Raw genomic sequence first — 16329 nt, forward strand, 5'->3', positions numbered from 1 at the left:
TCGTTTGCCTCTGTTTGGGTGAAGAACGAACAAATTCAACATCCTCCTCAAATTTGTTATCTTAAGCCTTAAGTAGCTGCCTTGTGCTTGTTGCTAGGTTACGGCTTCAAGCTGGCAAGGACAAGTCTTGAGCTGTCTCAAAAGTGATTCGCATCCACTTTGTCTGAGCCACACAGAAAGGATAGAAGAGAAACTGCATTTTGTTGACCTGCTATGTCCATAAATTTGTGGCATAAGAGAAAAAAATACAATTTTTACCAATTACTAAAGCGTGAACTAACCAGCGTCATTAAAATGCAATCTCCAAGTGTTCATAGAGCTGAAAAGGAAGCAGTTGTATTGATGTTAGGCTTGTCGTTTCTTGTCTTCTTTAGATCGGCAAGAGTCTAGGCGGCGGAGAGAAGCACACCATTAGCAGAGGAAAATGAGTGAACTGGATCAGCTACGCCAGGAGGCTGAGCAGCTCAAGAACCAGATCCGAGTAAGTCCCAGTTTTTCCTATCTTTAGTTTTACTGAGGTTCCAAATCCAGACTCACCACAGTTTTTCAACTTTCTACTTGTGCTGCTACTAATCGCTTTGTAGATTGAAGATTAAATCTGTTACTCGCATATATAGGGCTCCAACTAACAATTCTTAGTAACTGATTAATCTGTCAATAATTCTGATGATTAATCGATCAATCTGATATTTTTATTGAAAATCAATTAGCTAGCTACTAGAAATACATTAAAATATACAAATGGATGGTTCAATTCCTTTATAAACAAGAAAATAAACATTGTATTACCTAAAATGCAATAGAATATCATTCCCTTAGGATATGCTAGATCATTTGCAGCTAAAAATACTCATCTGAGCTCATCTGTTGGTTAACCAATTAATAATGGGATGCAAAAGGTTATTAATAGGAGATTGTGTTGCAGAACTAGGTGAAGCTAAAACTGCCACTTGAGTTCTTAAATTAAAATAAATATATTTTTTGTACAGTTTTGGCTTAATTACTCCTGTGAATGTGTCCTTACAGCAAATGGCTTTTTGTTTGTTTGTTTATTCTAGTTAATGGTTAAATTAGTTGACGATTACTTGAATAACCAATTCATCACAATTAATCTGATTAATCGTTCAGCCCTACTCTAATAAAAATGACGCTTACTCACTTTTCACATTGCTTTTCAACTTTATTACTGTTATTTGCAAGTCGCAAGTCAACCCCCCCTTTTTTTTTGTGCGTGGTTATAACTGGATCTTTTTTCTTTTTTTTTACAGGATGCCAGGAAAGCGTGTGCAGATGCTACCCTGTCTCAGGTAAGAAAAATCATTCATAATCAGTAACTGGCTTTCATTTTGTTTTCGATGGTGTTCACTCTGGCCACATTAGTACACATTTTGAGGGTCGTCCTTTCTGTCTCATTTTGATCCTGCTTAGATCACAGCAAACATTGACCCCGTTGGCCGAATTCAGATGCGGACTAGACGGACGCTGAGGGGGCATTTGGCTAAGATCTATGCCATGCACTGGGGGACTGATTCAAGGTAAATTCATTCAGTTGCGTGTGTGTGTTTTTTGTTTTTTTTTCTCACCAATCCTGTCTTCCTGGTCTGATTCCAGGAACCAAATGTGAAATGCTTTATTTTTGTGAGTTGCTTCCTCCTGAATGTAAAATGAGTTCACCATGACGTCCTTCAGTCCGTTATCTTCAGTTTTACTAGTCATTTTTGATCGATTATTACAATAACAATACTCTTGTCTGTGCAAACTGAAAATAGTAAAACATTTGTTGCTGTGAGAGCTGATTGAACATGTGCTGGAAGCTCGAGTGTGTGCTGTTTTGCGTCTTGGTGTGTCATGTTTGTGTGCACTGGGATGTGGCATGAGGGTAGGGAAAATACTCAAAATGGAGTCAACCTTTGTGGAAGCTGGGGTTGAGTTTTATCACCAAAACCCTTCCCTTAGACTTCTACTCTTTTCAGCCAGCAATGTATTTATCGGTGTTGCTTGAATCAACACTTTGTCTAGTCACGACAAAGCGAAACTATTGCCTTCAGCTAAACTAGAGTGGTTATAAAATTAGTAAACACAGAAAACAAAGACACTGTTTACACAGAAATTGGAACTATGTTTTTTATATATATAAAGAGTAATAGATTTTTAACAATCTGAAAAAGTCCCACTCTTCTACACAAAAATGTTTCATTATTCAAATCAGTGAGACATTAAGTTTTGTGATTCTATAATGTACTATTTTTCTCTAAATTCATGTAGATTTTTCATAGAACATGAAAACATGCCACATAATAATCAGTTTTGAATCCTCAACACATATCTTTGACAAACTATGGCTGCAAAATCAATCTTATAACACTTTTCCACATTATATGCCTAAATGTTATTTCGTAGAGTAATCTGTGAAAATAATAATAAAGGGAAGCCTTAAAAAGAAAATAAGCACATTTAAGTCATATTTTGCCGGATTGTTCTACTTTTTTATCATTCTTCATACACAACACTAGGATGTTTTTAACCTGATTCAATATTTAACCACAATATTGTTTTTAAAATGAGAATTTGGTAAATAAAACTCATAAATGCTCTTATCCCCGAAAGTCTCCACCTCGTCTTCCCTTGAGGGATGAGTGTCCCAAACCGTTGAATCATTGTCTCTCAGCTGATGCCCTGACTCTTGCGGTACACAGTCTGATCCAAACTGGACATATTTTATTCCTCACAGTATACCGAAAGCTCCTTTGTTTCTCCTGCATATAATCTAAACAATACATTTAGCTCATGTCCAGAACAGATTAATCATGGTAAAGTCGGGCCTATGTTGTACTTTAAGCAGAATTGTCTTCATTTGAACTTATTACTGTCAGTACTGTAGTTAAGACTGGCACGGTCCCTGCAGCCCTTGCTTTGTTCAGAGCTTCTCCTGTACCAAAGTGGTTTGGGACCGTCGCTGTGGTTACTCTTGTTGGATTCACCCAGATACCAAATGACATCCACAGAAGGGACCTGAGAGGGCTCCGTAGATTAAGGTTGTTTTGAAATGGTCTTTATTGTGAAAACATTACTGAGGGGTGTTCTAAATAAATACATTTTGTGAGAAAATAGTCTGTTTATTTCATAAAATTCGCTGTTTTCATTCTTAAAAAGTGCAGCTTATTAAAATATTTAGGATATTTAAAATGTTCATGTCCCCTTTGCTCTAGTCATTTTTGTCTGCAGGTTCATAGCAAAAGATTTAAAAACTAATTATTTCAAAAAAAATTCTGTCTGTTTTTCTGAAGGCTTTTGGTCAGCGCCTCCCAGGATGGCAAACTCATTATTTGGGACAGCTACACCACGAACAAGGTAAAAACCTCAGTCGTGTTGCAATTCTCATTACTTTATTTGTGAATAAATCATCTCAAAATATTTTAGAAAAGGCTCACAGTCTAACTGTTGTCGGTTACAAGCAACTAATTAGATGTAATTCCTAAACAAAGTAGATTAAAGACTTTAAAGAAATAAAACAAGTCAGGTGAGCGTTGCTGTCAGAAGAAAGTAGCAGTTTTTGTTATATTTTCAGTAAATAAAAAAAAATAAATCATGTAAAAAAAAATATTAACATGGAAAAAACTTGAAATCGTAAGTTATAAAAAAAATTTTTTCCCCTCCAGGGGGTCTTTTGTGGGCTCTAGTGTCCCTTATATGAAAGTAGGTTGACAGGAAAGGGGGGGAAGACATGCGGCAAATATCGTCGGGTCTGGGAGTCGAACCCTCGACGGCTGCGTCGAGAACTCAAGGCCTCCAAACATGGGTCGTGCTATCCCACCACGGCACGCCCAAGTTTTAATCATTTTAAAAGTTTTTTTAAAATGACCTTCAGGATTTTTTTAGACCAATACTATAAATTGAAAGTGGAGCAAGTGGAGTATTGAATGAAGGGATTTTAATCAGGCTAAAGTGTTTGTTAAATTGCTGAGGTTAAATATTTTCTACCTCTACATTAAAGCACGTTCTATGGACTAACCTCCGAAATATGAACTAACCTCCATATTTCGAAGGAATGTAATTTAAATTGACAAAGTACTAGGCATATTGTGTTTGTAGGTGCCAATGAAGTGTTTTGTATGGAGGGGTTTGCGTCCTTGAAAGGTTAATTTTGCAGACTGAACTCTCTCTCACTCTTCCATCTGTCACAGCAAACTAATATTAAATCGTTCTGCTCTCCTCCAGGTCCACGCCATCCCGCTGCGCTCCTCCTGGGTGATGACGTGCGCTTATGCCCCTTCTGGGAACTACGTTGCCTGTGGTGGCCTGGACAACATCTGCTCCATCTACAACCTGAAGACCCGTGAAGGAAACGTGCGCGTCAGCCGTGAGCTGGCCGGACACACAGGTAGGCGGGACATTTGGATTACCTCGATTCTGGTTTGTCCATCGGTTTGTTGACTATTTTGGTGAGTCACTCAAATTTGTCAAGAAAGTATATGTTAAAAAGAAACACTTTTGTCATCACGCCGGTATGTTTAAGTCATGATTCTTGTCATGTTGGTTTTCCAAATGATACCAAAACTCAGTCCACTCAAAGTCAGAGGTTCTAAAGCCTTCAAAAAATGAGGACATGGTGTCAAAAAGAAGCTTATCACTGATATTATTGAGCAAAATGATTATTTGTAAGTATTCAACAACTATTGAAACAATGTTTAACTCCATATTGCAGTTTTATATGTTTTGGGTTTTAATTAACTGATATTCTGCTTTCAAATTTTTGTTACGTGCATTATCTTGTCAATAACAAGTTGCTTGGTCTTGTTCCTCTACATGCTGTGAATTAACATTAGGATAAAAACTTCATGACTTCATTTTGTCTAAACAAATCAGTGATTGCTGAATTTCCAGAAGCTTAACATTTGACAAGGCTGAATGTATCAATCAGTAAATAGTCAGATTTGTCTCACAGGACTTCATATTACTTGCAAGTTTCTTCCTTCTCATATAGTGAAGCTGTGAAATTTAAGGTTTGAAAGTTCCTATCCAGTCTTAAAAATTTCATTCATTTTCCAAGTATGGAACAAAGCTGAACAGAGTAAATAAAATATTTAATCCCCTAAGCTTCTTTCCCATTTCTACCGCCTGTAAAGTCAAAATCAGAGTGTTAGAAAAATCTGGGAAATTTAACTTTTTTCCATTTGTCATTGGAGGCCTTTTATCTGCAATCTGCCTCATTAATCTTAAGTTTCAGTCCAGCTCATTGAGTTACTGACGGCACCAGGAAATGAAACCTCAAAACTCGCAGCTTTCTTTGGACTTGACGATTTTAAACTATTGGTTCTTCAACAGGGTCTGATTTAGATTCCAAACAAAGCTCTGAGAAATATATTTAAAACTTGCAAGCAAAAGTAAATGAAATATAACAAAATATGCCTAAAAGAATCTGTATTTATTATTGCAAAATAGAGTCTAATATAGGGTTAGTCAAAGTATTAATGTTAAAATATCCAGCACTGCCAAATCAGAAGCCAACTCCAGCATTGTATTGCTTCACGTAGAAAAAGCATCCAGATAAAACCCAATGTTTTGTACTTGAAAATCAAGTCTTCAGAAGTAAAGAATCTGTTGGAACCTCATTGTGTTTTTTTTTCCTTATTCTAAGCATTGTGATCACTGCGCCTAAAAGGTGTCGGTCCGATCTTTTTCATATGGGTTGGTGGTTAAACCTCGTATCATCACAGACTAATGAAAGTGTTGAGCACTTAAGCAAGGAGCATTCATCTGATCAGTGTCACATGACGCAGGAAGTGTGTCAGCACTTTAGTTCCAGTTCCTTCACTACAGGGAGGGGTGAATGCACTCTGCCAGCTAGTATTGGATGAATTATGGAAGCAAGTCATGAACCAGGAGATGCCCCAGAGTGGTTTTTTTTTTGTTTGTTTTGTGGAGAATTAGTCGATTCATCTCCCCTCCCTCCCACATGCAGCTCACATAGCCTCCCCTGTGGGTGTGATGACCATTTGAAGTCAGGTCCCTTCTTCTATACAAAGAAAAATAATATGCCGTCCTTATGACTTATAAGTTGAGAATACATATTACATTGGTTAATCTGCGGGTTTGATTTTGTTCAGGTTACTTGTCCTGCTGTCGCTTCCTGGATGACAACCAGATTGTCACAAGCTCTGGAGACACCACCTGGTGAGTTGGGATATTGCAGCAATTGTGTTGCTGGACAAAATCAGTGTAAATGCAGACCTTAAGTTATGTTTCGTCGCTATTTGAACATTGTAAATCACTTACTATTCCTTTAGTGTCAGTCTATGGTTGGGCGATAAATCGATTTTATCAATAAATCACATTTTTGCTTTTGGAGATTTAATTATTTGGAAATTGTAATTTTTTTGTCACCAATGCACTCCTTGGGTTTTCATAGTTAAGTGATAAAACTACCATCTTTTTTGACACGGTTTTACAGCTTATATTTATTTTGACTTTGAATTCAAGTTAACTCACATAAAAATTATTTAATAAAAATATTTGTCATTTTTCATTTCTTTTTAATGTAAAAAACCCCCAAAACAATCGCCATTGGTTTAAAAAAATCTATCATATGGTCCAACCTTACATCAGTCTATATGGTTTATATATATTTTTTGTTTGTTTGTTTGTATTTCTTTTTGCTTTGCCCTTTACCATACAAACAGATCCTGTTAGTATCATACAGATTTCAGTTTGGTCCAAATTCAAAATTCAGTTGTGTTCACACCTGGATAAAACTAGATATAGTTAAATTAGCTGCAAATTGTAATACAGTACAGTCAAATCACATGCAATGGTAATTGGTGAAGACCGTCTTGAGATGATTAGCTACAAGAGTACTATAAACATAAGCATCAGTTTTGGATTTCAGAAAATTCAGTCACTTCCCAAATATTGGGTTTGTTTTGGTAAAAACAAAAATTAGAAAACAATAGTTTATATTGCAATCATTGCTAATTTCTCATTTTGAAGAGAACTTGTTTTGAATTTATTTTCACGCATTTTTTAATTTTTTATTTTTTTTGCAGTGCTCTGTGGGACATTGAAACTGGTCAGCAGACCACTACGTTTGCTGGTCACACCGGTGATGTGATGAGCCTCTCGCTGTCGCCGGACAGCAGACTGTTTGTGTCTGGAGCCTGTGATGCCTCAGCCAAGCTCTGGGACATCAGAGAAGGAATGTGCCGGCAGACCTTCACTGGCCACGAGTCAGACATCAATGCCATCTGTGTACGAAAAACACACACAAACCTCACATATATAGATTTGACCAGGGTTACTTGTATGTCAGCGCCCTTTTATTTGGACTGAGCAGCTAGTTTGCTTGTCAGAGCGTGCAGTGATGATTCGATTGTCACACAACATGTGCGTCAATTCCTAAATGCCAGTAGGCTATTATTTTGACAAAGTTTTTTTTTTTTCTTCTCATAGTTTATTGTTGGGGAATGTAGTTATTTTGACACTAGTAATATCTACTAGCAGGTGCTTGTTTTGATCACATAAACTTATATTTTGTAAGTTGGCTGGCCTTAATAGGCTTCTGAACCAAATCAAACCTCTAAGGAAGTGTTGTGTAATTAAATTGTGTCCAATTTGAGCAAAAAAGATTCCTTTTGAATATCTATCCATCCATTGTCTATAACTGATGGTGCGACTGTTTACAAGAGACGAGATGGGTGCCTTAGAAGATGCCTGAGGAAAAACTAACACTCTTATTTTTGGATGAAAGATTTACTTCCTCTTTTAGCAAAGAAGTTGTAAACAGAAAATGATTTGAAGGCTATTATAGGCGACAGAATATCTCATCTGTAAATTATGTTAAACATAAATTGCTGGATTAAAATGTTTCTCTTTGTTTAATTAACCATTTGAAAAGGATTTGCACCACACTGTGTTAGAATTTGCCTTTTTGTGGGATACGTTTTCATCTCCTGTTAAATGCAGTGTAAACAAGGAGGGGTGATAACGGCCCCAGAAAGCTACCCCGCTTCCTGGAAGAGGTTGCTGTTGTGAAAACATGCCTTCTCACCATCTCCATAACTTTCAGAAAATACTTGACTAGCAAGAAAAACTAATTTATGTTCACGTTTTTTAGTTTATGGGTGCAGAATTAAAAACGAGGAGACAAATTAAAGCAACATGTCCTGCTGTGCATTGGAGTAACCTGGGGGAAAAAAAGGCTCCTTTAAAAATAATTACATTAAGTTTATTCTGCATATTAGATGATTAAAATTAACTGTACTCCCTGAATGTCAACATAAGATTGTCTGCAGAGAAATTGTTGTGAAAAATATATTTTTATTTTATTTTACAAAGGGATACGAATACTTAGTTTCCTTTCCTTTTGCAGTTCTTCCCCAATGGCAACGCCTTTGCCACGGGCTCAGACGACGCTACCTGCCGGCTGTTTGACCTGCGTGCCGACCAGGAGCTGATGGTTTACTCACATGACAACATCATCTGCGGCATCACCTCCGTAGCATTCTCCAAGAGTGGCCGCTTGCTGCTGGCTGGCTACGACGACTTCAACTGCAACGTCTGGGACACTTTGAAGGGCGACCGCGCAGGTGAGCCATGTTGGAAAAAATGCTCTGAACTGAAACGATGCGCGGCGGCAGAACTCGACTTCCACCGCCGCTGGAAGGTCCTAAAAACACCTAGACTTAACTTTAGAACTCCAGATGTCATAAATGCACTGAGATATTCTGTAGTTGGTCTTGGAAAAATATGAAGTTGTTTTTAACCAGCTATTTTTATTACATTTTATGACTTTCAAAGCTTTTATATATATATATATTCATATATATAGTCTAGCCATTATTATTTTGGTTCTTGACTTGATGTCTAAGATGTGCATTAATTCAAAAGTAATTTCACTTACCGTTTGTTCAGATAACATGACATTTAGATTGAACTTGACCTATGGTTGTTCAACTATTACATTTTGTTTTGAGTTCAGTAGTAAATGTCAATAATCAAAAGTCCATCAGTGCTTTTTAGTGGTGTACAATCTATTCCTGATTTAACAGGTTCAAAAGTTACAGATTTCAAATAAAGTTGAGCACTAGGTTAGGCCCAGTAACTCCATTACCACGCTCCAAAGACTGAAAGCTAATTTTAGCAGTGTGCCATTTGATCATTGGTGGAATTGGACTCAAATACTGCTCCATTCAAGGAGGTTATAGGTTAATATCTTAGACTGAAATATTGTAAAACCGCCGAGAGAAACGCCTAAAAGTTTTAGTTTGAGTAGTGAAAAACGCAGAGAAATGCTGTTGAAATCTGGCAAATGTGAGCAGGAAATTTACGGATTAGTTAGTGAGGACGTTTCCATAAAGCTTTCCTCATCCCGCTCCGTGCAGCCGGTTTTAGAAAATGCCAGTGGTTTGTCATGATGGGAATACCTTAGCTTTCCACTGTTATATCTGGAAAGTCTCACAGCTCATTGTTCAGCCACTTGTCAGCATGTCCAAACAAAGCTGTGAAGTGCTATTCAGAGAGAAAAATGGCTCGGCCAGCCTTTTATAGGCACTGACTGTCCCATTATTAAAACACAGCCAGTGTCAGACGCCCCCGAGGGTGAGCTGCCCGGCTTCATGGCTGCAGTTTAAGATGACCAGGTGGAAATTGAAGGATTAATCATTTATTTAGCGTGTTAGAGGTACAGATTTGTGTAGGTGTTTAGCTGTTCTCCTTTTGAAATACAACAGATACTCCTAACATAATCACTGGTTGCTGCGTGACAGCTGCATACTTACGGGAAAAACTTGCATCATTTGTGTGTTTATCAGAAGGAAAGGGTTTTTACCTCTGGGCAATATTGTAGTTAAGACTGCTTGTGATGTCAGAATAAAAGTTTTTGGTACAGATAAAAAATGAGTCATAAAGCATTAGCATTTTTCTTTAGTAAAAGGTAGGTTTTTAAGAGTTTAGACTTGTTCCTTATCACATAAACATCACATAAACCTTCCAGAACTGAAACGGCTCAAATGCAGTAAACTGTCTAGCCCCTTGTTGTTGTTTTTTTAATCAAGTCTTATAGTTTATTTTTTTATTTTTTAAGGCTAAAAGTCCATCCTTATTTCATATTTAGGTTCTTCTCAGTTGTGTTGCAGTAAGTGTCACACACTTGTTTGGTCCAGCATTCACAACACAATTATTTTTGTAAGCAGCCTTTATTCAAAGGAAGCCCTTCAATATGGCAAACCTTTTACACAACCTATGGAAATGAGTCTGAGCAGTCATTTACTGGATTCAGCTGAATTTCATGTAAACATATGGGAGTGTGTGCTGCCTGGCTGCCTGACTGCTAACTTGCCTACAGCAAACAAAATAGTTATTTTTAGTAGGAGAGGCCTGTTTTTTCCCCAAACATATTAGTAATTCAAGAAATAAAATGTTTTTTATTTTGTTTATGTGGCATGATTTATACATTTTGGCTGTAAATGTTTTCAAAGGAGTTAAATTGCAAATGTTCATATTTCTGTCTTCATATACATTTTATTTTCAGTTATAAGAACAAGAATAACCAGCTTGAGTGTTGAAATATAGATATTTCGCTGCACTGAAAGATATCTTATTAAAAACATGTAGATTTCTTCAAATCCAAGCATTTTTCTGTCTTCTAGTTGGTGAAGAAATATAAATAACTGACTTCATCTCTAATTATTAATAATGCACCAGCACTTGTCTGCCTTCTTTGGTCTTATACTTAAATAATAAATTTCACTAATTGGCTGAAACGATTTATTTCTGCAATGCTATAATTTTTCTTGTTTCCTCATTTATGCCAATAATTTGTTGTTTGATTTAGAACAGGAAGTCGGAGTCGAGCAATGCAGCTGGTTTTACTTGGAGTTCTTAGATCAGATTTTGAGTGTCAAAAATTCCAGTGTTTGGTTTTTAATGTCATTGTAACTGTATAGGATTAACATTAGTAGTAGTAGTATATGGGTTGGATGTTTTGAGTGCAAAAAAGGTTTGCAGAACATGGGTAAAATGTTATTTATCATTAAAAATTATTTTCAACATAATTTTTTTTTTCCAATCAATTTTATGCTGATTTGCTGGATTCTGAACCCAGAATCAGAATCTGGGGCTGATTCTGCTCTCTGATTTCTAACCTTTATCCTTTTAACACTTTTTACATGCTTTCTAGATTCAGAAAGAGTGTTTTCCTCATGTTTTAGTAAAATCTTGTGTTTTCTCTGTCTGAAGGTGTCCTGGCCGGTCATGACAACCGGGTGAGCTGCTTGGGTGTGACCGACGACGGCATGGCAGTGGCGACAGGGTCCTGGGACAGCTTCCTCAAGATCTGGAACTAGAGTCTGCAGGTGAGTTTACTGCTTTATCTATGAATTTATTAAATGAAATCATATACAGAGTGCCAGTCAGAAGATCTGAATTTCATCTTAGTTTTGGGCTTTTGATGATGCATTTGAATCTTTTTTTTTGTTGTTTTTTTCAGGCGATGTGATTGATGTGTTTGAGATTATTGTCCCAGTTAAATCCAATTTTTAAAAATCTGGTTGTTCATTTGGGAATAATTAGGTGATGGTCCCAGTTTTTTCACCCTGTTTGTGCAGAGATAGCAATGCAGGCATGTTGCTACCACCACCAACGTGCTGAAGTTGTTGAAGTCGTAGGTTTTCAAACCTCACTTTAACGCCAAATGCTTGAAACAAAAAACTAACTTACAGCTAACTTTTCAGCAAGATATCAGAGCTTGTTCTAAGTTAATGATTTCTTAGTACTTTTTTATCAACGTTGATAAAAAACGTTAAACTAACAAGCTAGTTAGTTTAGTGTTATTTCTAGTGTGCAAATTAGACTAAAGATAAGATTTTGTTTTTACAGTGTAGCAGTTTTGTGTGCATATTGAAATTCTTAATATTTGAGATTCACTATTGTTTGTTGGAAAAATGTTACAAAAGTATTTTAAACTCTAACTGCATACATTTCTGAAGGGTATTTGCTGCCCTCTGGATGTTGGGAGTGAAAGTGCAACCTGTTAGACAATCTTCCTATCTTGTAATTTTCATTTACGCTTTGTGAAAATTGATAATTATGCGAGCTTAATAATGAAATGTTTGTGCAATAAAACAATTTTTTTTGATAATTTTAACTTCGTCCATGTGTGTAATAATGTCTGCAACCTGTTCTTTCTTGTCATTTTCTCCAGATGGCATCCGGACTCCAAAGTCGAGTGCAAGACCATTCCAACATCACAATGTTCATTTTTATTGCATATCCAATCTTTTTTGAAAAACAAAAAACAAACAAAAAAAAAAAACAAGACAAAACACCATAATACTGACTCCAAACACCCCCCAAAAACTATCAAGGGCAAAAATTCTCTCCTTCTCTCTCCTTCTCATTTAAAAGAGCACAATTGTCTGTCACTCATTCAGCTTAAGGAAAAAAAAAAGAAGAAAGAAAAACACTCAAAAAAAAAAAGCTTGAGGAATTTAGTGATTTCAAAGTGGACTGCTGGGGAAAAATATCTCCCAACAAGTATGGTAGTAAATGAAAAATCCGGAAAACCCCGTCCACTGCTCCACCACACGGCAAACGTGTCCTGCATCCTCATTATGCACAGGTCTGAGTGAAGGTTATTACGTGACAGTGATCTAACTCTTCATAGCTTTTTTTTTTTTTCGACCATGTTTTATTTTTGTTCATTATTATACTTTTTTTTTTTTTTTTTTTTTTTGTTTTGAAGAGAGGTAGATCAGCGAACTCAGTTTAATGTTTAAAACGAGGATCAAAGCTTTGTTTTATTTCCTAGTCTTTACACGTTTTTAGAGAATGTTGTTTATAGGCGGAGAAGCAAACCAACCTCCAGACGGCGCCATCGTTAAGTCCAGCTTTACCCCACTGGAGAACAAAAGTGAGAGTATTCAGCTTCAACAAGGAGTCCTCAAGCCACATCTCACCCTTCTGTATATTTAGCTCCATGATACTTTAATGGGTTTTTTTCTCTTTTTTTTTTTTTCTCTCTTTCTTTTTTTCCAGTGTAGTCCACAGATCTTTGTTTGCACAAAAATTAAACGTTGCATATATAGGATAATGTCTAAAGAAAAAAAAAAACGTTAACTAACCAAGCACATGCTGTTTATGATAATGAATGCTTGTTTTTAAAATGTAATAAAAAGGAAAAAAAATTACAAAAAAACCAAAACATTTTAACCATTCTTACACCTTTCTGTCTGGCAACAGTGTAGAATAATTAAATGAAGATTAACCCATCAGATCATAATCCACCCTGCCCCCCCTTCTCTTTCTTTTTTTAATTTTTCTTTTTCTTTCCTTTCTTTCCCCTCCTCTTTTAGTTTAGTTCTCCCTGGTTCGTGTTGCCCGTGGTCGGGACCGGTGATGTGATTCGGTTGTGTAGGGACGACCTCCACTTTTAGCCTGGTTGCAATCTGGACGTTTCTTTTTAACAGAGGTGCCCATTCCGTGCTTGGAAATGCAGTTACTACTCTGTGAATGACATGTTGTATAAATCAATGTTTGAAAATAATGATATTGAAACTTTTTAAGTTAAAAACAAGAAAAAAAAAAGATTTTGGTTGTCTGCCATGGGTGGGTTATCTCTTAGAATCGCATGCTGTAGAATTGCTTAAAAGGTGCATATGGAATTAAGTCCTTTTGATGTTTTTCTTTAAGAAAATAACCTGTTGAATATATCAATACAATGGTATTTATATTTTTCTTTCTATTTTTCTTTTTTTTTTGTTTCGTTTTTTGCTACTCTGTGCATACATGATTCAACTGAAATGTCAAAGCTATGCACTTGAGAAGCAAGCCCTGCAACATAAACGGTTACTCGGTCCATTCTTGGGAGGGATTCCACAAATTTTAGAAGTACCATAAATGCTTAAAATATACACAAACACACACACACGCACGCGCATTCATTCACCTTAACACGTACAGTCCAAACGGAACAAATAAATTTTTCATTCCTTCTGTAGCAAAACAAAATTCCATTTACAGAAACATTTTATAACTTTTTTTTTTTGTTTTTGTTTTGACCTTCTATAGAAAACGAGAGAAAAAAAAAATCTTGCAGCATTTGAATGGCAGAACTTTCTGTTATTCCCTTCTTGTAAACAATACGCTTTTTCTTTAGCAGTAGTAACTTTATTTTCCGATCTGTTTTTTTTTTTTTTTTTCTTTCTCTTTGCGACATTCTGTACAAAAAAAAATGTGCTGTAATTGTGCGTTAGGCCTGGAGTTGGCAAAAAAAAATAAAACAAATAAAAAATATTAAAAATTAATTAAATTCCTTTTTCCTTTTCTCTTCATCAAATAACTGTAGAGCTCTGCACCCCTTCCCCACTGCCCCTCCCTTTCACCTTTTGTATTTAATTTTAAAGTCAGTCAGTGTACAACCGAAAGCTGGATGCAAGATAGAAACTATATTAAAATGTACTGTTATTTAAGATGTAATAAAAAGCAGTTTGAGATGACCTATTGTGTTGAGTGTGATTCACTTAGAGCGATTCCCACTGAAGCTAGAATGTTGCAGACTGTTTGGTTTCCTTGTAATTATGTTTTAAGTCAAATAAAACTATTTCTTATCCACTGTTGAATCACCCTGGCTCATCTGTGCAGCTCTTCTTGTCTGAATGTCTTCTGAACATCGGCTCATTTCAGTACTCCTTTAACTTCATATCGCGATTATTTATTGGTTTCCAGGTATTAGACGTTGTAAAGACCATCAATTATTCAACTGCCAGGTCAGAGATGCTCCAACAGGCGTATTTTTAATGTTTGTAGAGAATCATTTGGAGAGAAATGTACCTTTTTTTTTTGCTGCCCTCTACTGGGCAAATTGATCAATTTATCTTACTGTGTGCAGCACTACAATATTTTAAATTTCATATTTTTTACTTTTATTTCATTTCGATGTTCTTGCTCTTGGTATGCGATAGAAATGATCAAACTTTTATGAAAAAGTAATAGTGATTGTCATTAAATCCTAGGGGAAATTAAATGTAATTCTTAATATCCAAGGTTCTTCATAGAGTTGTTGATGCTGATCGCTGTGGGCAAGGAAGGATCTTCTCTAGCAGTCTGTGATGCAGCGGTTCTGAAGAAGCCTCTGACTTCTATATATCAATCAAAATTTGGGTGTATATGGTTAGAAAATGCAACGTGCTAGAATTGTGTAATTTTTCCAAGAACACACAGACTGACCTAAATGGAGAAACATTTTATGGAATTATGAAAATGTTTTTAGTCTAGGCCCAGGGCAAGAAATCCAGTCCTCAGGTTCGGGTGTTGTACAGGTTTTAGATGCGACCCTGATTCAATACGCCTGAATCAAATGTCTGAATGGCTTCTTCAGTTGGCACCACAGATTTCTAGAGTCATGATAATGACCTAATTATTTACACTCAGGCGTGTTGAAACGGAGACTGGCCTAAAAGTTGCAGGAAACGGAGCTGAAAACATCCTGGTCCAATCGCTACCAGTCGGTGACGGTAATGCACAAATGTTTGCCAACTGTCAAAAAAAAAAAAAAAAAAACAGCAAAGAAGAGAAATTAGGGTTCTTCAACTCTCTCAGCCCCCTTTCACTCTTTATGACAGTCTTTCTATTGAAGATCAGCTGACTGTTTTTATTGTATTTGCCGAATTATGACATTTCTGCAGTTGATTGTAATTGCTTCTGCAAACTTCATCATATAAACGTTCAGCTTACAGAATTCACACTGAATTTTCCCAGGAAATGTTTTATTATTCTAGTCTATAAAGAACATTCTCTAAATTTGAGTGAATATAAAGAGTAAATTTCATCAGTAGCACACAATATAGAATGCATAAATGAAGACACTTATGTTGCAGGTACACCTATACCTGCCCTGCCTCTCACCCAGTGACTGCTGGGGACAGGAACCAGCCCTGCTGCATGAATAAGCAGGTATAGAAAGGAAGTGGATGAATGGATCTTATGAGTGATTGGCACATGATATTTAGGATGATCTAAAGAGTATTTTTTTTCCCCCACATGCTACAGTCTTGATCCTAATTCTTCTCTACAGATTCCCCCAACTTGGGTCAGGTTGGATCAGTAGCCAGTCACTCTCAGGTCCTCCAGGGATGGTTAGTTGAGTTTTAATGCAGGTTCTGGCTGAGTCACTCAAGAACGATAAGAGACTGATATTGAAGCCACTCCTTTGTTATCTTGGCTGACGTATTATCCTCAAAGGTCAAGCAGCTGTTGATAAATGTACAAAGGTAATGTTGGACAACCTCAATAGCTTGTCCACTGATTAAAAATAGGAGGACATGGTGGGTACGTCAC

The 16329-nt window shown here is 36.5% G+C and overlaps 1 protein-coding gene across 1 annotated transcript; it reads left to right on the top strand.

Annotated features, from left to right (window-relative positions):
* The first annotated feature begins 340 nt into the window (after positions 1-340).
* Positions 341-14605, top strand: LOC116716674 (guanine nucleotide-binding protein G(I)/G(S)/G(T) subunit beta-1). The gene is made up of 10 exons (XM_032557492.1): positions 341-481; positions 1269-1307; positions 1429-1535; positions 3288-3351; positions 4219-4381; positions 6108-6174; positions 7044-7245; positions 8366-8582; positions 11233-11348; positions 12197-14605. Exons 1-9 carry the CDS (start codon positions 425-427, stop codon positions 11337-11339), a joined length of 1023 nt encoding a protein of 340 aa, XP_032413383.1. The 5' UTR covers positions 341-424; the 3' UTR covers positions 11340-11348; positions 12197-14605.
* Positions 14606-16329: the final 1724 nt, after the last annotated feature.

This window comes from Xiphophorus hellerii, unplaced genomic scaffold, assembly GCF_003331165.1.
Source record: "Xiphophorus hellerii strain 12219 unplaced genomic scaffold, Xiphophorus_hellerii-4.1 PGA_scaffold_78__1_contigs__length_500000, whole genome shotgun sequence".
Classification (NCBI taxonomy): Eukaryota; Metazoa; Chordata; class Actinopteri; order Cyprinodontiformes; family Poeciliidae; genus Xiphophorus; species Xiphophorus hellerii.